The sequence below is a fragment of the Eucyclogobius newberryi genome, unplaced genomic scaffold (genome assembly GCF_026437365.1).
Source record: "Eucyclogobius newberryi isolate DKJ021-1_F unplaced genomic scaffold, fEucNew1.0.hap1 SCAF_17, whole genome shotgun sequence".
Lineage (NCBI taxonomy): Eukaryota > Metazoa > Chordata > Actinopteri > Gobiiformes > Gobiidae > Eucyclogobius > Eucyclogobius newberryi.
Window position 1 is genome coordinate 30,537,454 of NW_027315801.1, and position 18,003 is coordinate 30,555,456.

The window sequence follows — 18,003 nt, forward strand, 5'->3', positions numbered from 1 at the left end:
AAACCTCTCATTTCCTAATAAGGAATGGAGGGGGAAAATAAAGATAAAATAAAATAAAAACATCTAGCGTAAGACAAGATAATACTAATAATAATGGAAAAATAAACACTCTATTTTCATCAGTTATATGCACATGTTATATGCACATGAATGTGACATTATTGCATGTGAGTATGACAGTAATTGCACATGAATATGACGGTATTGTATTCTTAAATGTTCTTTATCGCACACGTTTTCTTTAAGAGTAATAGGGATTTAAAGTGACTTGTTTTCTGCAACAGAATACCCTTCGTGTGGGCTGGACGAGTTCCGATGTGCCAATGGTCGCTGCCTCAACCAGAAGAGCTGGGAGTGTGACGGAGAGTTTGACTGTCAGGATCGCTCTGATGAAGCGCCCAAAAATCCTCGCTGCACTGACTCTGGTAAGAACACCAAATAATGATTCACCGCTCTTTTTTTATAAAGCTTCGGATTGAAACCTTTTGATTTTTTAATGCGATGTGACATTTGCTTTTCAGAGCGTGCGTGTAATGATTCAGCCTACGAGTGTCGCAATGGAAAGTGTCTAAACGAGACTTTACTGTGCGACCGCAACGACGACTGCGGCGACGGCTCGGACGAACTCAACTGCTTCATCAATGAGTGTCTCAACAGCAAACTCAGCGGCTGCTCCCAGCTCTGCGATGACCTCAAGATTGGCTACAAGGTACGTTACATGTCGTTTTCTAACCTTTGCCAGTCTCTAAACTCATTTGAAAGTCTTCGGAGTTCCAAAAAGCATTGCAAGCAGTCTTTGGTTTCTGTATAAATACTCAAGTTGATATTTTTAGAGTTTGATTTCAGACATGCCATTTCATAAGATAAAGCATGTTTTGACTCTGTTGAAACGGGAGATTATTTGTGGAACAGCGTGAACTCTCTCTGAACTTTCTTTTGCCTGCAGTGTTTGGAGTTGTGGTCAAGACTTTATTATTTCTAACAAACTCTATCCGGACTATCTCCCTCGCTCTATAAAGATGTTTACTTTTTTTTCTTCTTCTTAAAATGACAGTATAGTGGTATATCCTGGTGCAGTAATGAATAGTTTAAATTGCGTCATATATCATACAGTTTGTTTTAGTTTACATTCTATTTACAGAACGTGTTATTGACGCCACACGATGTATTCATTCTACTTTTCTTCAGTGCCGCTGCCATCCTGGTTTCCAGCTGAAGCGAGATGGAAAAACGTGTGTGGACATAGACGAGTGTACGACCTCATACCCGTGTTCCCAGCGCTGCATCAACACTCACGGCAGCTTCCACTGTCTCTGCGTGGACGGCTTTGAAGTCAGCCCCAACGACCCCACCATCTGCAAGTCCACTTCTGGTACCATTTCCTTATCTGTTATAGATTTGCGCTTGGCACTCTCCGCGACGTATTGGCTCAGCTTGAATCTGATGCATATGTTGTCTGGCTGGTTCTTTTGACTACAGAAGTGGAGCCATATCTGATCTTTGCAAACCGCTACTACCTGAGGAAGCTCAATCTGGATGGTTCAAACTACACCCTCATCAAGCAGGCGAGTGTTGTGTATAGTCGAGTCTTCTATAGATTTGTGGAAAATATTTATTGACGTTTTGACTCTTTTAGGGACTGAACAACGCAGTGGCACTTGACTTCCATTATGCTGAACAAATGATCTATTGGACGGATGTAACGACCCAGGGAAGCATGATCCGACGCATGCGGATGAATGGCAGCAACATGGAGGTCAGTGATTTAAAAACGTCTGCAAAACCTTCACTATACAATCATTTAGTTTTGTATCTTACCCGTGTGGTTTTTGTTGTTTTTGCTGTTGTATTTTTTTAGGTTTTGCACCGAACATCCCTCAGTAACCCTGATGGTTTGGCAGTGGACTGGGTTGGTGGAAATCTCTACTGGTGTGACAAGGGTCGGGACACAATTGAAGTGTCCAAACTCAATGGAGCGTACAGGACGGTGGTGGTAAACAGTGGTCTAAGGGAGCCGCGTGCAGTGGCAGTGGATGTCCGCTATGGGTAAGGCCATTTCATAGAACTGAATATTTATCAATGTCTACAGAGTGATATTATCTAAAATTGGATGTATTTTTAAATTGTGTAAATGTCTGCTTTGATTGCATTTCAGATATCTCTACTGGTCAGACTGGGGCGAAAATCCTCACATCGGAAGGATTGGAATGGATGGCACCAACCGCAGTGTCATTGTGCAAGACAAAATTACATGGCCTAACGGACTTACACTGGACTTTATAAATGATCGTATCTACTGGGCGGATGCCAGAGAGGACTACATTGAATTTGCCAGTTTGGATGGCACCAGCAGACACACTGGTAAGAGACAGATATTGCAAAAGACCAATACAGGGGAAGAGGGTTGTTTTACATACTTGAACTGGAATCACCATAGGGGAGTAGGCAGATCAGATTGTTATGCAGTGAGATCAAGTCATCCGGCTCCAGCCAAAGAAAGAGGAGATTGTCTGGATCACTCGGGCATTATTGTACATGTTTCTCTGTTCTGCTCAGTTGATAAGGAAGCCTTGTGATGGCCATTATTCTAACACTGGAATTTAAGTTGGACTTAAAGATAGATTTTTATTCTTTACTGGCAGCTTCAAAACGGAGACAGAAACACGCAAACAACACCAAAGCATGTTAGGTTCATGTCATTGAGAAAATACTTCTTTAAAGATTTATGTTTCTAAGTGTAAAGTGACTAAAATGCATTACCATGGAGTTACTTACCCATCTTTTGACACACACTACAAATGCAGTGTAGACTCAATTGTATTTGTTCAGCTGAATGTGCGTTGTTTGCATTAAGATAACAAGAACCACAGTGCACTTCGTTCTTGTTTTACAACATTGTTGTAAAATAATGACAATTATATAAACAATGGATATTTTCCCTATTATTAAGAGGGATTAAGCTATGGATGGAAATGAAAAATACTCTTGTATAAGCTCCATTTCTATGTGGAAACGATGTTTATGACAACAATGAAAATGCACGGGAACACAAATTAAGACTGTTAGGTTTAATGTCTTATCTAAAAGTAAAGAATTGCATAACCTCTGTATATTCTCACTCTTTCATTTTAAAAAGCATCAAACAATGCATTCTTACATAAAAGATTATTGATTTTCATAATATATGTCAAGATCCTTCATTTGCATACATGATTTTTGTCCTCTGCAGTACTAGGCAACGACATCCCCCACATCTTTGCCATGACGTTGTTTGAGGAGTACATTTATTGGACCGACTGGGAGACGAAGTCCATCAACAGAGCTCACAAGACTCTGGGCATCAACAAGTCCACTCTAATCAGCACCTTGCATCGACCAATGGACATTCATATTTACCATCCTTATCGCCAGCCCGAGGGTAGGTTTCACCGTACATGCATTATTCTGCAAAGGACAATAAAACCAAAAGCATATTTTACTTTGTTTGCAGTGCTCAATCATCCTTGTCAGATAAACAATGGTGGCTGCAGTAACCTCTGTCTCCTATCACCTGGAGGGGGCTACAAATGTGCCTGCCCCACCAACTTCTACCTGGCTAATGATCAACGCACATGTATGTCTAACTGCACTGCCAGCCAGGTAAAGAGAAGCCAGTGATGACGTTTGGTGTCAGTTATTAATGTATTTTCTGAACTTGCTCACCCATTCTACATTCTTAATTGCAATTCCCTTTTTGTCTGTTAGTTTGTATGTAAGAACGACAAATGCATTCCTTTCTGGTGGAAGTGTGACACTGAAGATGATTGTGGGGACAGATCTGATGAACCAGCTGATTGCCGTAAGAATAAGATGATAACAATTAATAGACAACGCAAACATACAAGTTTACTATTTTGTTTCTTTCAATAGCGGAGTTCAAGTGCAGACCAGGACAGTTCCAGTGCGGCACTGGCATCTGTACTAACCCTGCCTACATCTGTGATGGAGACAACGACTGCCAAGATAACTCTGATGAAGCCAACTGTGGTAAGTGCACAGGCTTTCGATTTGTTGTGTTTCAGCTCCAGAATAATAACGCTGATATTGTGATACTTACTGACGTCATTTTTACCCAGATATTCACGTCTGCTTACCGAGCCAATTCAAATGTTCCCACCCAAGCCGCTGTATCCCAGGCATCTTCCGCTGCAACGGCCAGGACAACTGTGGGGAAGGAGAGGATGAGAAAGATTGTCGTAAGTGTACTAAACGTGCTTAACAGACTTTTTTTTTCTTGAATCTGTTGTGTAATAAATGTTTTATATTCTTTCTGTCACAGCCGAGGTCACTTGTGCCCCCACTCAGTTTCAGTGTGCCATTACTAAACGATGCATCCCTCGTGTGTGGGTGTGCGACCGTGACAACGATTGTGTGGATGGATCCGATGAGCCTGCCAACTGCAGTGAGTCCTACTTGGTTTTTTGGTCTTCTAATAGAATAGTGATTCATTTTTACCCTTTTGCTGTAGCTCAAATGACTTGTGGCGTGGACGAGTTCAGATGCAAAGACTCTGGACGATGCATCCCTGCTCGTTGGAAATGTGATGGAGAAGATGACTGTGGCGACGCTTCAGATGAGCCTAAAGAAGAGTGTGGTGAGTTCAAGTGCCTATGACAGATTAGACTCATTTCATCAAAACATAGTTTACATAGCTATATTTCAGATTTACAAGTTGTATTTCATCCCTACTGGCCGCCAGCAGCGGTGCTTCAGCACTGAATGCACTTTGCTCATGCGTAGTGATTCATTCAGTTACAATCCTAACTTTCAATTCATTTAGTATAATTGTACTTCCTGGTTGTACATGGGCAGCAGATGTGACATATGCTGCGTCATGTGGTCCTCTGGAATTTGGGGAAATGTTTTTCTGAGTTAAATATGTACATAAACACTCGAACAAGTCAGGAAATCCTGCTGATTTTTCTATTTATCTTAAGCATTTGAGCAAGAAATATACCCAACCCGACTGTTTACTTATTACTTTTGTAACGTTAGTGAGCTAAAGTAGAAATTGCTGGAATCAAGTAACTTTTATGAAGGTTAAAAACAACATTCATAATGATTAGCTCTATTAAACTCAAAAATGGTCTCAGTGATTTAATTATTGGTGAATCCAGAAGTCAGAAGAACCACAGCAGTAAGTAGAAGGATTAACTGTTACCAAGCCACAACCGTACTGCAAACAAGGGCCAAAGCTCATTTACACAAAAATACATTGCACAACACCTTTATTACAACTGAACTCGTGTTCCTAGAATGAGGGATTTCTACAGCCTGAAAAATTACATCCTGGAATTTTCAACTATTCTCCCTAATATGAGATAAAAAGTAGAAAAACATGAACACTCGTCATATCCACTTTAGATGTTGTGTACGCTGTTGTCCATTTAAGATGGATTAATTTCTAACTGTGAACCTTCTTGTCATGTGACATCATCTCTCCCATGTGCAGCGGAGCGGACGTGTGAGCCGTACCAGTTCAGGTGTAAGAACAACCGCTGTGTCCCGGGCCGTTGGCAGTGTGATTATGACAACGATTGTGGCGACAACTCGGATGAAGACAAGTGCGGTGAGTTTTAGTTCCTCTCCTTAACTAAAAATGAATGTGAAATAATGAAAACGTATATATACTAAAGCTGAACAATTTAGGAAAAATATATAATTGTGTATCTGATTCGCATTGCAACTAGATTTACATTTTTAGGACTAAACTTCTGGATTTTATACTTAATAAGACAGAAGATTGCGTAATCTTACAATATGATCATTCAAATTGCAATTTCGATTCGATTGGGATTTATCACACAAGAAAATGTGCCATCAGAAAACTGAAAGTACTGCATTATTACAATTTTCTCTCCACTAACTTGCTCCTCTGTCCTGTACATTTCCATTTACAACTCCATCTCATTTGTCATTTGTTTCATTCCATACTGCACTGTCGGCATGACACAGAGGTAAGTCTTCACCCACATCTGTCAACCGCTTCCATGTTGTGTGTGATTCCCATGTGGCTTCATTGTCGTGTGCAACCTTTGTTCACCTTTTGTAACCTTTTGTGATTATTATTAAGTATGTAATATAAGCCGTTTTCTTTCTCTTAATGTGTGGTCCAGACTTTTTTGTTATGTTTGGGTTTGAGCTACTGGTTGTTTCGATAAGTCAATAAATGTGATGTGTAATGTAAGTTGTGTTGTTGCAGTGCCTCGACAGTGTTCAGAAAGTGAGTTTGCGTGCACCAGTGGTCGCTGTATTGCGGGACGATGGAAGTGCGACGGAGACCACGATTGTGCTGATGGATCTGATGAGGTATGAATCGTGTCTATTTTGCATTTTATATCAATGAACTATTTTATATCAAACTAACTATAAATGACTACAGGTTTTACCATCAGTCACAAGACATTTTGAATTATTATGACGCTAAGAAAATGGTTTGAGACCAATTTGGATACAATAACGACTATAAGAGAATAAGAGAACACAATTGTTGTTTCTTTAATATTATCACTTGGGCTTACTCTTGTTCTGATTCAGATCTTTAGGCTATTCTAAAAATGTTCAGGAAATGTGTCATATTTGTAATCTTATTTTGCTCAAACGAGTATTTCTGGGTATTGTGTTTTTGGAAGATATAAGTCAAAATATGTCAAAAAGTCAAGTTTTTCTTCATTGTTTTGTCCAAGCCCAAGAATAACAAGCACTGTGTAAGAAACGAAGAGACATTGACTCACTTTCACCATGACTTTCCCTTAGCACGGCTGTGATCTGAAGTGTGACCAGGATCAGTTTCAGTGCAAGAGTGGCCACTGCGTTCCCATTCGCTGGAGGTGCGACGCCGACCCCGACTGTATGGATGGCAGCGACGAGCAGAACTGCGGCAGCACCGGTGAGCTTTCCGTTTGGTACTCTGAACATTAAAACGCGCTCATATACTTTGCTAATCATTTTGTCTTGTTTCTGTTCGCCGTAGCGGGCCGTCATTGTCCTTCTGACGAGTTCCAATGCAACAACACATTGTGCAAACCTCTCGCTTGGATGTGCGATGGGGAGGATGACTGCGGGGACAACTCGGATGAGAAACCTGAAGAGTGCAGTAAGTACTTGTGTTTCGATGATACAGTACTTTTACAAACATGCATAAGATAAGCCTTTATTTGTCCACACAACACAGACGGTTCACGTAAGATAATAACCCCCCCCCCTCAACCTGTTTTAGGAAAGTTCCAGTGTCCTCCGACCAGGGCCTTCCGCTGCCAGAACGACCGCGTCTGCCTCCAGCTCTCAAAGAGATGCGACGGTGTCAATCACTGCGGAGACGCCTCGGATGAAATGAATTGCCGTACGTTTTTTCTACTCAAATTGGTGTTTAATCTCTTATCGATATACCGCATACAATACATTCTAATTCTGAAACGTGAAACGCTGCGCCACAGAGACGACCCCGGTGACCTGCGAGAAGGACGAGTTCCTGTGTTCGAACGGCAGGTGCATCAGCTCCACACTGCGCTGCAACTTTTTCAACGACTGCGAGGACTACGGCTCGGATGAGATCAACTGCAAGACAGGTGACGTGGGATGGTGTCATATCATCTTTTGTTGAGTATATTATTTGTCTCAAACATAATTAATCTGATTTTTTTTTCTGTTTGTTTGTGAATAGACACTAAACTTAATGACTGCAGGAGTAACAGGACTCAATGTGGTGACGGAGACGAGGCCCACTGTGTAACCAACAGGACAGACTCGTTTTGCTCCTGTAAACCCGGTTTCCAGAAGACGGGCTATCACACATGTGGAGGTACAAAAAGAAGCAATGTCCTATTAAAAACAATGATATCTACATTTTGCTGTTTGCATATTGTACTGATTGTTACATTATGTAGATAAAAACGAGTGTCTGCAGTTTGGCGTTTGCTCCCACATGTGTAATAACACCAAAGGATCTTACAAATGCAGCTGCCTCAAGTACTTCAGCAGAATCAATGACACCTGCAAAGCCGACAGTAAGAATTGTTTTAAGGTTTTATGACAAATTGTAATCTCAGTTATTATACGCTACACCGTGATTCAAAACGAGGCTTGAATCGGAAGCTTGAGTTGTGCCTTTTTTGTCGTCAGACCGGAATAGCAGCCGTCAGATCCTCTACATCGCAGACGATAATGAAATCCGTAGCCTCGACCCTGGCATGCCGAACTGGCGCTACGAGCAGACCTTCCAAGGGGATGCCAGTGTTCGCATTGACGCCATGGACCTGCACGTCAAAACCAACCGAATATTCTGGACCAACTGGCACACGGGACGCATTTCCTCCTATGAACTTCCAGGACCGGTCAGCTCCTCTTCCAACAACAACCAGAGGCACAGACGACAGAGCGAGGGCAGGATCACAAACTTACAGGTATAACTCAATCCTTTTGCTTTGCCAGACACTCAATTTTGCATAATTGTACATGTGACGGCTTTTTCTTTTTTAAATTAAACCCAAAAATACATGATTTTTATTGCTACAGATAAAGGAGCTGAAGATGCCTCGTGGTATCGCTGTGGACTGGGTGGCTGGCAACATCTACTGGACCGACTCTGGACGAGATGTGATCGAAGTGGCACAGATGTCGGGCCAGAACTGCAAAACTCTCATCTCTGGAATGATCGATGAGCCTTATTCCATTGTAGTGGATCCACAGAGAGGGTATGCGACTCAAAACATCAAAGGGTTCAAGGTTTTTTTTATGTTTTATTTGTTTTTATTCAAGTTTTAATTTGACACGTTTCCTTTTCAGTACCATGTATTGGGCGGACTGGGGAAACCATCCCAAAATTGAGACTGCAGCCATGGATGGGACATTGAGACAGACCCTGGTTCATGAGAACATTCAATGGCCCACAGGTACATCTAAACATGTACCACAATTGATGCATTGCTTTTATATAGCGACACGTACAATTCTAACCACTCTGTCACAGGTTTGGCTGTGGATTACTTCAATGAGCGTCTGTTCTGGGCTGATGCCAAACTCTCCATCATTGGCAGTGTTCGCCTTGATGGCTCGGATCCTGTTGTTGCTGTATCTGGACTTAAAAACCGTGAATATTTTTTTGTATTTCTATTTTTTTCTAAGGTTTTCAAAACATTTTAACATTCATCATTCTGTTCTCTTTTTTATTTTAGACCTTCTTCATCCCTTCAGCATTGACATTTTTGAGGACTATATTTATGGAGTGACATATGTCAATAACATTGTCTTCCGAGTCAACAAATTTGGAAAAGGTCCAATGGTGAATCTCACCACTGGCATTAACCATGCTACTGACATAGTTTTGTATCATCGCTACAAGCAGCCAGAAAGTGAGAGCCCATCTATTTGTATAATAGTGACGGTTTTGAGCCTTTTCTTATGGTCCGTTTGTCTTTTGCAGTGACAAACCCATGTGATCGTAAGAAATGTGAGTGGCTGTGTTTGCTGAGCCCAAGTGGACCAGTGTGCACTTGCCCTAATAACTATGTGACCAACAACGGCACCTGTGTGGAGAGACCCAGTCCCACTCAGTCTCCTTTCTGTGAGTTCATATATGTTTTGGATAAACAGATATTTAGCCACATAGACAATAGAGTTTAAGTATGCAGTGTTTAGTTACCATCACATATGATTCTTGCAGCTCCTCCCACTGGCACATGTGACATCCAGTGTTTGAATGGTGGTAGCTGCTTCCTGAATGCCCGCCAGGTGGCTAAATGTCGCTGCCAGCCCAGCTACACTGGAGAGCGATGCGAGATCAACCAGTGCAGGGACTACTGTAAGAATGGAGGCACCTGCACCGCCTCTCATACAGGTGAGTTTATCTCTTCATCGAGACAGTTCTTTGTTTGTGGTTTGACCACAGTTCAGTGGTTTGACCACTGTTTTAGTCAACACTTGAGTCAAAGTAGCCATAAAAGTGCTGCTCATGTGGAGCATTTCCTTGCTGCAGCAGTCAAAACCTGTTTGTGGAGAGGTATATGCAGAGGAGGGTACTTCTCACATTTACTCAGTAACTTTCTGACAATATGACACTATAATTTTACTCATACTTGAGTAATATGACAGTACTCTTTGGCTCATCACCTTTATTTTGACAATATGAAAATATTTGATAATTTGTATTTGTTGCATTGCTCATTTAATTTAATTTAATTTATATATACAGGGAAAACCCAATGAGAAAAGTTCTCTTTTTAAGATAAGATATTCCTTTATTGTCCCACATGGGGAAATTTCATTGATGCAACGCAGGTAGATACAGAAGAAAAGAACAGATCACTTATAGGAAGTTTGAAAAACACGCTCCTATAAACAAAAACTCCCATTTTCATGGGTACCCTGTTACAACACAACACAAAATAAAAAACTATAAAACATACTTAAACATAAATAAAACATTCTATAAAATTAACCAATGTATAAAAACACATTTATACATACACCATGAGATAAAATTATACAAAAACAAGTGCATTAGCACTGCGGGTAGTCCTTGACTAGTTCTTTAAAATTATTAAAAGGCATACAATTATTTACTTTAAAAAGTCTGTGTTTTGTTCCACAGGGAAGAGAGCAAATTTGTAAAAAGCCTTTTATCCTTCTTCAGATATGATTTCACTTTTCAAATGTTTGTGTCTGTCCTTTGAATATACCGTTTTTTATGCTTTATTTCATGTTTTGTCACTCCAATTGCATTGACTTCAAATTCAAATGAATTACTCTTACTAGTGGTAGTTTCCCCAAATACAGTTGTACCCTTATTTGAGCACTACTTTGCACTTCTACTTGAGTGATATTATTTTGAAGTAACTTTACTCTTGAGTAAATGTTTTGGATACTCTAGCCCCCTCGGTGTATATGGCATAGTACAATGGCTCAATTTGATGCTAGTCATTTTCTCCCTTTTAAAATATAGGTGTCTGAATGAGTAACAATAGGGGTTACATATTATAAATGTTGTCTTATATCTTTCTTACCGCTATGAAATGCCTTATTGTTGTATGTTTCCCATGGAAATTATACTCCCACACGATGATGTGTGTTGCAGGTGCTCCAACCTGCAGATGCCAGAAGGGCTTCACTGGACCCACTTGTAGCCGTCACACTTGTCAGGATTACTGCCTCAACGGAGGCAACTGCACAGTCAATATGGGCAACCAGCCAACCTGCAGCTGTCCGTCAGAGTACCTGGGAGACATGTGCCAATACAGTAAGCTACACTTGCATTGATGAATTGCTTAAATTTACGTGTATTTTTTTTAAATCTAACCATATTTTTCATGTAATTCTCAGGTAAATGTGAGGGCTTCTGTGAGAACACTGGAACCTGCCTCCAAACATCCAATGGTACAAAGTTGTGCCGCTGCTCCAGTCAGTTCATTGGACACCGGTGTGAACTCAACAAATGTCTTTTCTGTGGAACGGGCGAATGCCTGACGTCACCAGATGGAGAAGTTTCCTGCCTGTAAGATTTGTTGAAAATGTATTTCATCACAGATTCCAAAGTCTTAAGCTAACCCTTTTCATTGTCTAGCTGTCCCAACGGCCGGACTCAGCCCAGCTGCTACTCCTGTTTGGACTACTGCGCCAACGGTCAATGTTCAGTTGACACACGCTCACTCCTGCCCCAGTGCAAGTAAGCAAATATGTGAATTTATCAAACTATTTATTCTCAATCGCGTTTTTCTTTTTTTTAATCTGGTTTATTGTTGTTCAGATGTCCTTCTGGCTGGGATGGATACAGGTGTGAAGTCGCAGCTGCCCCAGTGGACTCTTCAGCCACCAGCGGAAGTGAGTTAGAATATAGTTAGAATATAACTTATAATAGAATAACCTATGAAACAGTTTGCTTAAGTTATTGTCTATTTTTGCAGACACTGCTTCAATTGTTATCCCAGTCCTTCTGCTGCTCCTACTGGCACTACTGGTGGTTGGCGCCATCTTGTGGTACAAACGAAGAATGCGAGGGTAAGTAACGATCCAACAGGAAACATGACAAACTCCATTTTTTTCCACTTCTTCTCATCTATTCTGCTTTTTTTAATACCTTCAATCTTTGGATAACCATGTATTTCCTGTCTCCCAGGTCTCTATGGCCAGGCAAATCTCGCTCTCAGTCCTTGCGGTAACTTTATAGGGTTACATAATTCATCTCTTAACCCACCAATCCTCTCCCTCTTTTTCTTCAGGCTCTTGATGTCTTTTCATTTGTCCACCTTGTTAGTTGCTTTAAAATACCGTTATAATGTTGCTTGTCATTTCCTGTTTGGCTCCAAATGGGGTTTCCCTCCCAGCATTTCAGAGAAGGCTCTTGATAAGCTACTTTTGCTGGTGGTGCTCAAACAACTGAATTATGTCCTTTTTGCGTTCCTGCATCTTCCTTTGTTTACATAAGTGTTCTAGTGTTTATCAGATGTTTGCTTGCAGTTTTGCATTAGAAGTTTATAAATGAATAAATGAAAGTCTATCAGTGGAATTTTCTCAAATGACCTTCATAGAAAAGTTCATTTGACAGACGTAATGTATGTTGTCTTGATTGTGTGACTTTTATGTTGCATAAAAGCCCAATGCAATGTAACAATAACTTAATGAATATGTTTTACCAAAAGGTTTGACTTAGAAATATTATTATACTTCTAATCTTGTTTTAGTAAACCAAATTACACCAGTGGATGACTTTACTTTCTCTTGTGTGTACAGTGCTAAGGGTTTCCAGCACCACAGAATGACAAACGGAGCCATGAACGTGGAGATAGGGAACCCAGCTTATAAAATCTATGAGGGAGACCCAGACGACGACGCAGGCGAGCTCCTGGATTCAGACTTTGCTTTGGACCCAGATAAGGTAAATTATTTGCAAAACATATGGCACAAATGCTGATGATAGCAGTTTCATCTTAAAACTATGTATAAAATAAATGTTCTTCTCAACAGCCCACCAACTTCACAAACCCAGTGTATGCCACCTTGTACATGGGGGCCCACAACAGTCGTAACTCTCTGGCCAGCACAGACGAGAAGAAGGAGCTGCTCTCCCAGGGCGATGACGACATGAGCGACCCGCTGGCGTAGAACAGCCAGGAATGAACTCTGCCTAAATGGTCCCGGTCAGCCCATGAACTGTTGAGCCAATATGCCCTCTCATCTTACGCCTTTATCCACGAAAAACAAAAGCAACAAAAAAAGCGAGAACACTACAAAATGTATAAAATGAAGGACTACTTTTTTAAGTACTGGCAGTATTATATTTTGTTCTTTGAGTAAACAGGAAATCGTTTGATGACGAAAATGAGTTTTATAGACATTTCTTTTCCAGTTCTTTTTAAATTTGACTCACCCCTCTCCTCACAGCTCTCTCCCCGTCATGCATATAGCCACTACCTCTGTGCAAATGTAACAGATAGAGATACCAATGGCAATGGAACAATTATTATTTTTTATTTTTTTATTAATTGTATAGGGAAAATAATATTGTTCCTTCCAAGATAACATTGCCAAGTTGTGTTGGAGAGGAAGAATGCTTCCTGATGCTGATGTGGCTCGTTTACGTGTGTATTTGTGTGTTGCTGCTGAAAGTCTGACACGGGGGCGCTGGAGAGGAGGTCACTGCACATGTGCACAGAGGAGCAGCATCAGATCAGACCTGTGTTTGATTGTCTCAAAGAACTACATCCAAGTGATTGTCTTTTACCTTCTTGCACAGACTAAAGTTATATATTTGCATATATATGAACCTATTAACAAAGTGTCTTGAGAATATACCCAGGAATACAACCGTCAGTAACAATAGCAGTCTGTACTTTTATCGGTTTATTTTAGCCATTGTATAATTGGCATTAGGAGACGTGTGGCACGTGGCAGTGTGTATGTGTATTGAATGAATATGATTGTATTAAAGCCACATTCCAGGCTGACGCTTGGGATGGCTCTGTGGCCTTGGAATCGCCTGCAGCAGGACTCTCCCCTCAGAGCAGATCTGGGCCACTCTCTGGGCCCTGTACTGGGCCCCGCTCTGGGGGCTGCTCTCTGGGCCCCGCCCTGGGGGCTGCTCTCTGGGCCCCGCCCATGGCTGCTCTCTGGGCCCCGCCCTGGGCTGCTCTCTGGGCCCCGCCCTGGGCTGCTCTCTGGGCCCCGCCCTGGGCTGCTCTCTGGGCCCCGCCCTGGGCTGCTCTCTGGGCTGGGAGTGAAACATGCTTCTGTGAATTTCCGGTTATCACTGAAATGCAATCTGTGACAAATAAACTTGCAGAGGATGGTTGCATTTAGCTTTGCTCGTTGTCCTTGATTGTATCGATTTTCAGGAAAGGCTGTTTGATGGTACTTTTATGTGTGGGAGATTAAAACTTTCGTTTTTTAATTTTATGTAATTACATGTACATGTAATTTAGGTTAAAGCTCGTTGCTAAGCATTCCCAGGAAGAGCACTGATCAGCTTCCTGCTAGTATTCCTTTGTAATTCCTTGCCTTGCTGCTAATGCTAAGGATCTGTCTCTGTCAGTCTGGACTTTATTTCTAAAGTGTTGCTTTGTGTGGCACCATGTTCCGTTTACCTTAGGTTTTATCCGCCATACATGCCATTGCTCTACATGGTGCACACAGCTATTTTAGCCAACCGATTTTTTTTGCTCTTCACAGTATTGATCATTTAATTTGTTTTTTTAAGTTTTGCATTGTTCAATTTCATCACAACGTGGAAACTAAAGGATCACTTTTGGTTTGAGGATTTATTTGATGGCAAAATCCACATGGATATTTGTGGTCATAATTGTTCTGTTATGATTGCATTTTGTTTTGATATAAGAAATTAAATGGATTTTATAGTAGAAATGTACGGTGGCTCTGTCCGTCATTTGAAGAAGCTGTTGGGCAAGAATACATTCAAACTACAACTAAACATATCTAAACAATCCAAAAGTGCAAAATAAACGCATTAAGGTGTGACAGTTGCTTGTGTGAACCTCGTTTCATCTCAAATTACACAAAGTTTCAATATTTATTTTTTTAACACAAAGTGTCATCTTGATGGTCAATATAATCTGTTTTCTAAAATAAAATGATTGGAATGTACATTCATATCGATGTCCATCAAAACAATAGTGTCTCATTTATGTTAAACCCACTGCACTAGTGTTTTACAGGTCCCTTTATGTCTGTGGACATCAACAAAGAATATTGCTAAAATACAAAAGTTTTATAGAAAGTCAAACAAAACATAAATTCAACAATATCTGAACGAGAAAAAGCAGTCCATGTTTTTCTTCATTTGTCACTCTCAAACGTCACTGTGATGTGTGACAGAAAGTGTTGTCAAAGTAAAAACAAAAAGCATTTAACATCTGAACTTGACACAGTGACACATGTCATTTTGAGCTGCAAACCACACTTCATTTAAAATGGTGTGCCTTTAAAAAGCTTACATTTGGGTTTTCAGTCTTTGCATATTTTAAGTACATCAAAACAAAAATTGTATAAGGCAATCAAATATATAACTATTGACAAAGGAGCGATTATGGCTGACGTGCATGAAGTAACACTGTTTACACTAATGTCACTATCGACACAAACATAAGACATTTGACATACTGTGTTTTGGCTTTGCTAGCACTTCCAAACATCCATAAAATACAATTTACTGTAATTGATTGAACTGAATGTTTCAAGGCAATGTCTTAACATTTCAATGTTTTAAGACTTAACATCCCAGCAGCAAAGTTGACATCTTCCCTTGGCGTGTCGTGCTAAGAATTGCATATTGTAGTATACAAATCAGTCTTAGTATTGAAGATAAGAAAGCACTTTTTCTGCTGTTTCATCCCATAGCCAGTTCAGTTTTAAATATATTTAGCTCATGGGGGACGAGAATGTCTACCATGTCTCTGCAACGATTCCATTTTCCTTAAAGTGGCTTAGATGGGCCTCCATAAATAAATAAATTACCCAGCAAAACAAGGCCTGTGAGCTGTCCTGTGATCTGCTGCCTCGTGTTGCATATGGACCACCAGAAAGCACAGAGGAGGAAGAGGGTTATGGGCAGGATAAGGCGGGGCAGGTGGTATGAGTATCTTTAAGGCATTTTAGGGTCTCTTCCAACCACTCCGGATCAATGCGTCAGCTCGAAGGAAGGGCTGGTTTCGGAGATCTGTGAGTGTCAGGGAGACAGGGGGGCACACATGTTAGAAAACCAACATCAAATGTTAACTTGTGACATCATTACAATGTATTATCTGCATCGTTTTAGTTGCAAGTAGACTAGAAGAGTATTGTACATGTTATTGAGATGTTCCCTTAATGCAGGCATGTCCAAATTATGGCCTGGGGGCCAAATGCGGCCCTCAGACCAATTTCTGTTGGCCCTCCGGCTTCCTGCTAAGTTGGTCCAAACAACAAAAAGTAGTACTTTTTACTGAAATTCAAAAATGTTGATGTTATACCAACTTATATTAATATTCCACGTCTTGTTAAAGGTGTGAAGACCAAATAGCAAAATTTTGAATGATTCACTTTGTCATTTGACAAATTCGACATTATAACGTATAAGTTTCAAAATGTGGCCCCTGGTGAAAAAGTTTGGACACCTCTGCCTTAATGCAACATCAATCTATGGTTTTGGGAATTCCAGTTCATATTATAACTGTCAAGTATAATTATTACTGGTACAGACGTTTGGTAGACGGGCTCTAGTCATGTCATGATTGCACTGAAAATTACATTTACCTCAAAACCTGTTGACCAAAATGCTGTTATTACATTTACGACAGACACAACATGGATGACAAGTGAGACAAGTGAGAAGTAAACACTGGACAACATGCAACATGTAGGATGATACAAGGATGATGATGATGGTGGACAGCAAATGCATTCAAATATTATGCAATTTTTGTGATATTTATGCAATATTTATCAATATATTAATACATTTTTAAAAGGCTATATTATGCTTTTTGCAAGACCTTGTCTGTAAATTCTTAAATGCAAATAATAATAATAATAATAATAATATAATTTATAATTACGTAGACACAAATTAAATTGGTTGATATATAAATATATATATATATATATATATATATATATATATATATATATATGTAATATATATATATATATATATATATATATATATATATATATATAATGTAATTATTTAATATGCGGCTGACTTTTTTTCTTTGCAGTGGAAGCAGAAGCTGAAGCTGACATAACTGTAGCAGCAGACAACAGCTGGAAGGCCAAGCATGAGGCCGGTGTTCAGCCAAGCCTTTCTTACCCTCTCTTAGGAGTGAAATATACTGTCATTTATCTTCTTCTGAGCTGGAGGGGTGAAACAAACAGCGGTGGATGAAGAAAGAAAAGTGAATTATTAGTGGGAAACACCAACACTGTACAAGTTAGTCCCAAAGGTCACCATATTATAGCCAAACCTCTTCACGCATTTTAGTGAATTGAATCAATTTAATTTATAATAATGTAATAATCAGTTGATTGTTTCCCAAGTCAAATGCTCTGATTGACTTTGTTTAAAGACGTTTGGCTCTCTCAAACAGTAGGAGTGAATAAAAGTGACACAAATGACAGCCCACGTTAGTTGACAGCAGACATGAGATGTGGTTGATGTGTAAAGGGGAACATGCTGCATGCACAGGGGTCAGGAGGCATACTGGTCCTGGACAACCTTGGCATAGGGGACAGGCTTAGGGCTAGCAGTTGCCGTCGTCACATAGGTTGGCTTCACAGAAGAACCGTGAGCCGCGTTTAGCAGTGCGGGCTGTGAAGGGCACGCTCTTCAGTACTGGGGGAGGAGGAGGCATGAGGAGAGAGATCAGGTCACATCTAAGACAATGCATTTAGGATTTACCGTCCACCTTCATAGTTCATACATCATGTAAGGTAATAAGTCATATGTGATCCTATTGTTAGACTATTACTCTTATACTTTTT

At 40.3% G+C, this 18,003-nt stretch overlaps 2 protein-coding genes across 5 annotated transcripts in view; one reads left to right on the top strand and one right to left on the bottom strand.

The window, feature by feature from the left end:
- Nucleotides 1–14,893, top strand: part of lrp1ab (low density lipoprotein receptor-related protein 1Ab) — a 62,433-nt gene extending 47,540 nt beyond the window's left edge. Inside the window, exons 54-90 of one of the 2 annotated variants that reach the window (XM_072449929.1) lie at nt 285–425; nt 522–709; nt 1,189–1,372; nt 1,480–1,565; nt 1,637–1,756; nt 1,859–2,046; nt 2,156–2,361; nt 3,230–3,418; nt 3,491–3,639; nt 3,745–3,838; nt 3,910–4,026; nt 4,116–4,235; nt 4,319–4,441; nt 4,508–4,633; nt 5,492–5,608; nt 6,242–6,348; nt 6,796–6,928; nt 7,013–7,135; nt 7,259–7,381; nt 7,476–7,607; nt 7,703–7,840; nt 7,926–8,045; nt 8,161–8,441; nt 8,554–8,732; nt 8,824–8,930; nt 9,008–9,127; nt 9,213–9,389; nt 9,461–9,601; nt 9,701–9,874; nt 11,111–11,272; nt 11,356–11,527; nt 11,597–11,698; nt 11,780–11,853; nt 11,937–12,030; nt 12,149–12,187; nt 12,763–12,907; nt 12,997–14,893. In XM_072449929.1, coding sequence (XP_072306030.1) covers nt 285–425; nt 522–709; nt 1,189–1,372; nt 1,480–1,565; nt 1,637–1,756; nt 1,859–2,046; nt 2,156–2,361; nt 3,230–3,418; nt 3,491–3,639; nt 3,745–3,838; nt 3,910–4,026; nt 4,116–4,235; nt 4,319–4,441; nt 4,508–4,633; nt 5,492–5,608; nt 6,242–6,348; nt 6,796–6,928; nt 7,013–7,135; nt 7,259–7,381; nt 7,476–7,607; nt 7,703–7,840; nt 7,926–8,045; nt 8,161–8,441; nt 8,554–8,732; nt 8,824–8,930; nt 9,008–9,127; nt 9,213–9,389; nt 9,461–9,601; nt 9,701–9,874; nt 11,111–11,272; nt 11,356–11,527; nt 11,597–11,698; nt 11,780–11,853; nt 11,937–12,030; nt 12,149–12,187; nt 12,763–12,907; nt 12,997–13,134 — 5,129 coding nt within the window. In that variant the 3' untranslated portion in view covers nt 13,135–14,893. The remainder of the gene's footprint in view (nt 1–284; nt 426–521; nt 710–1,188; nt 1,373–1,479; nt 1,566–1,636; nt 1,757–1,858; nt 2,047–2,155; nt 2,362–3,229; nt 3,419–3,490; nt 3,640–3,744; nt 3,839–3,909; nt 4,027–4,115; nt 4,236–4,318; nt 4,442–4,507; nt 4,634–5,491; nt 5,609–6,241; nt 6,349–6,795; nt 6,929–7,012; nt 7,136–7,258; nt 7,382–7,475; nt 7,608–7,702; nt 7,841–7,925; nt 8,046–8,160; nt 8,442–8,553; nt 8,733–8,823; nt 8,931–9,007; nt 9,128–9,212; nt 9,390–9,460; nt 9,602–9,700; nt 9,875–11,110; nt 11,273–11,355; nt 11,528–11,596; nt 11,699–11,779; nt 11,854–11,936; nt 12,031–12,148; nt 12,188–12,762; nt 12,908–12,996) is intronic. The other variant, XM_072449928.1, reaches the window with a different exon arrangement.
- A 345-nt stretch (nt 14,894–15,238) lies between these two features.
- Nucleotides 15,239–18,003, bottom strand: part of fmnl3 (formin-like 3) — a 33,617-nt gene continuing 30,852 nt past the window's right edge. For 2 of the 3 annotated variants that reach the window (XM_072449926.1, XM_072449924.1), the window contains 2 exons: nt 17,738–17,854; nt 15,239–16,201 (listed from right to left, as the gene is read on the bottom strand). In XM_072449926.1, coding sequence (XP_072306027.1) covers nt 17,763–17,854 — 92 coding nt within the window. In that variant the 3' untranslated portion in view covers nt 15,239–16,201; nt 17,738–17,762. The remainder of the gene's footprint in view (nt 16,202–17,737; nt 17,855–18,003) is intronic. The other variant, XM_072449925.1, reaches the window with a different exon arrangement.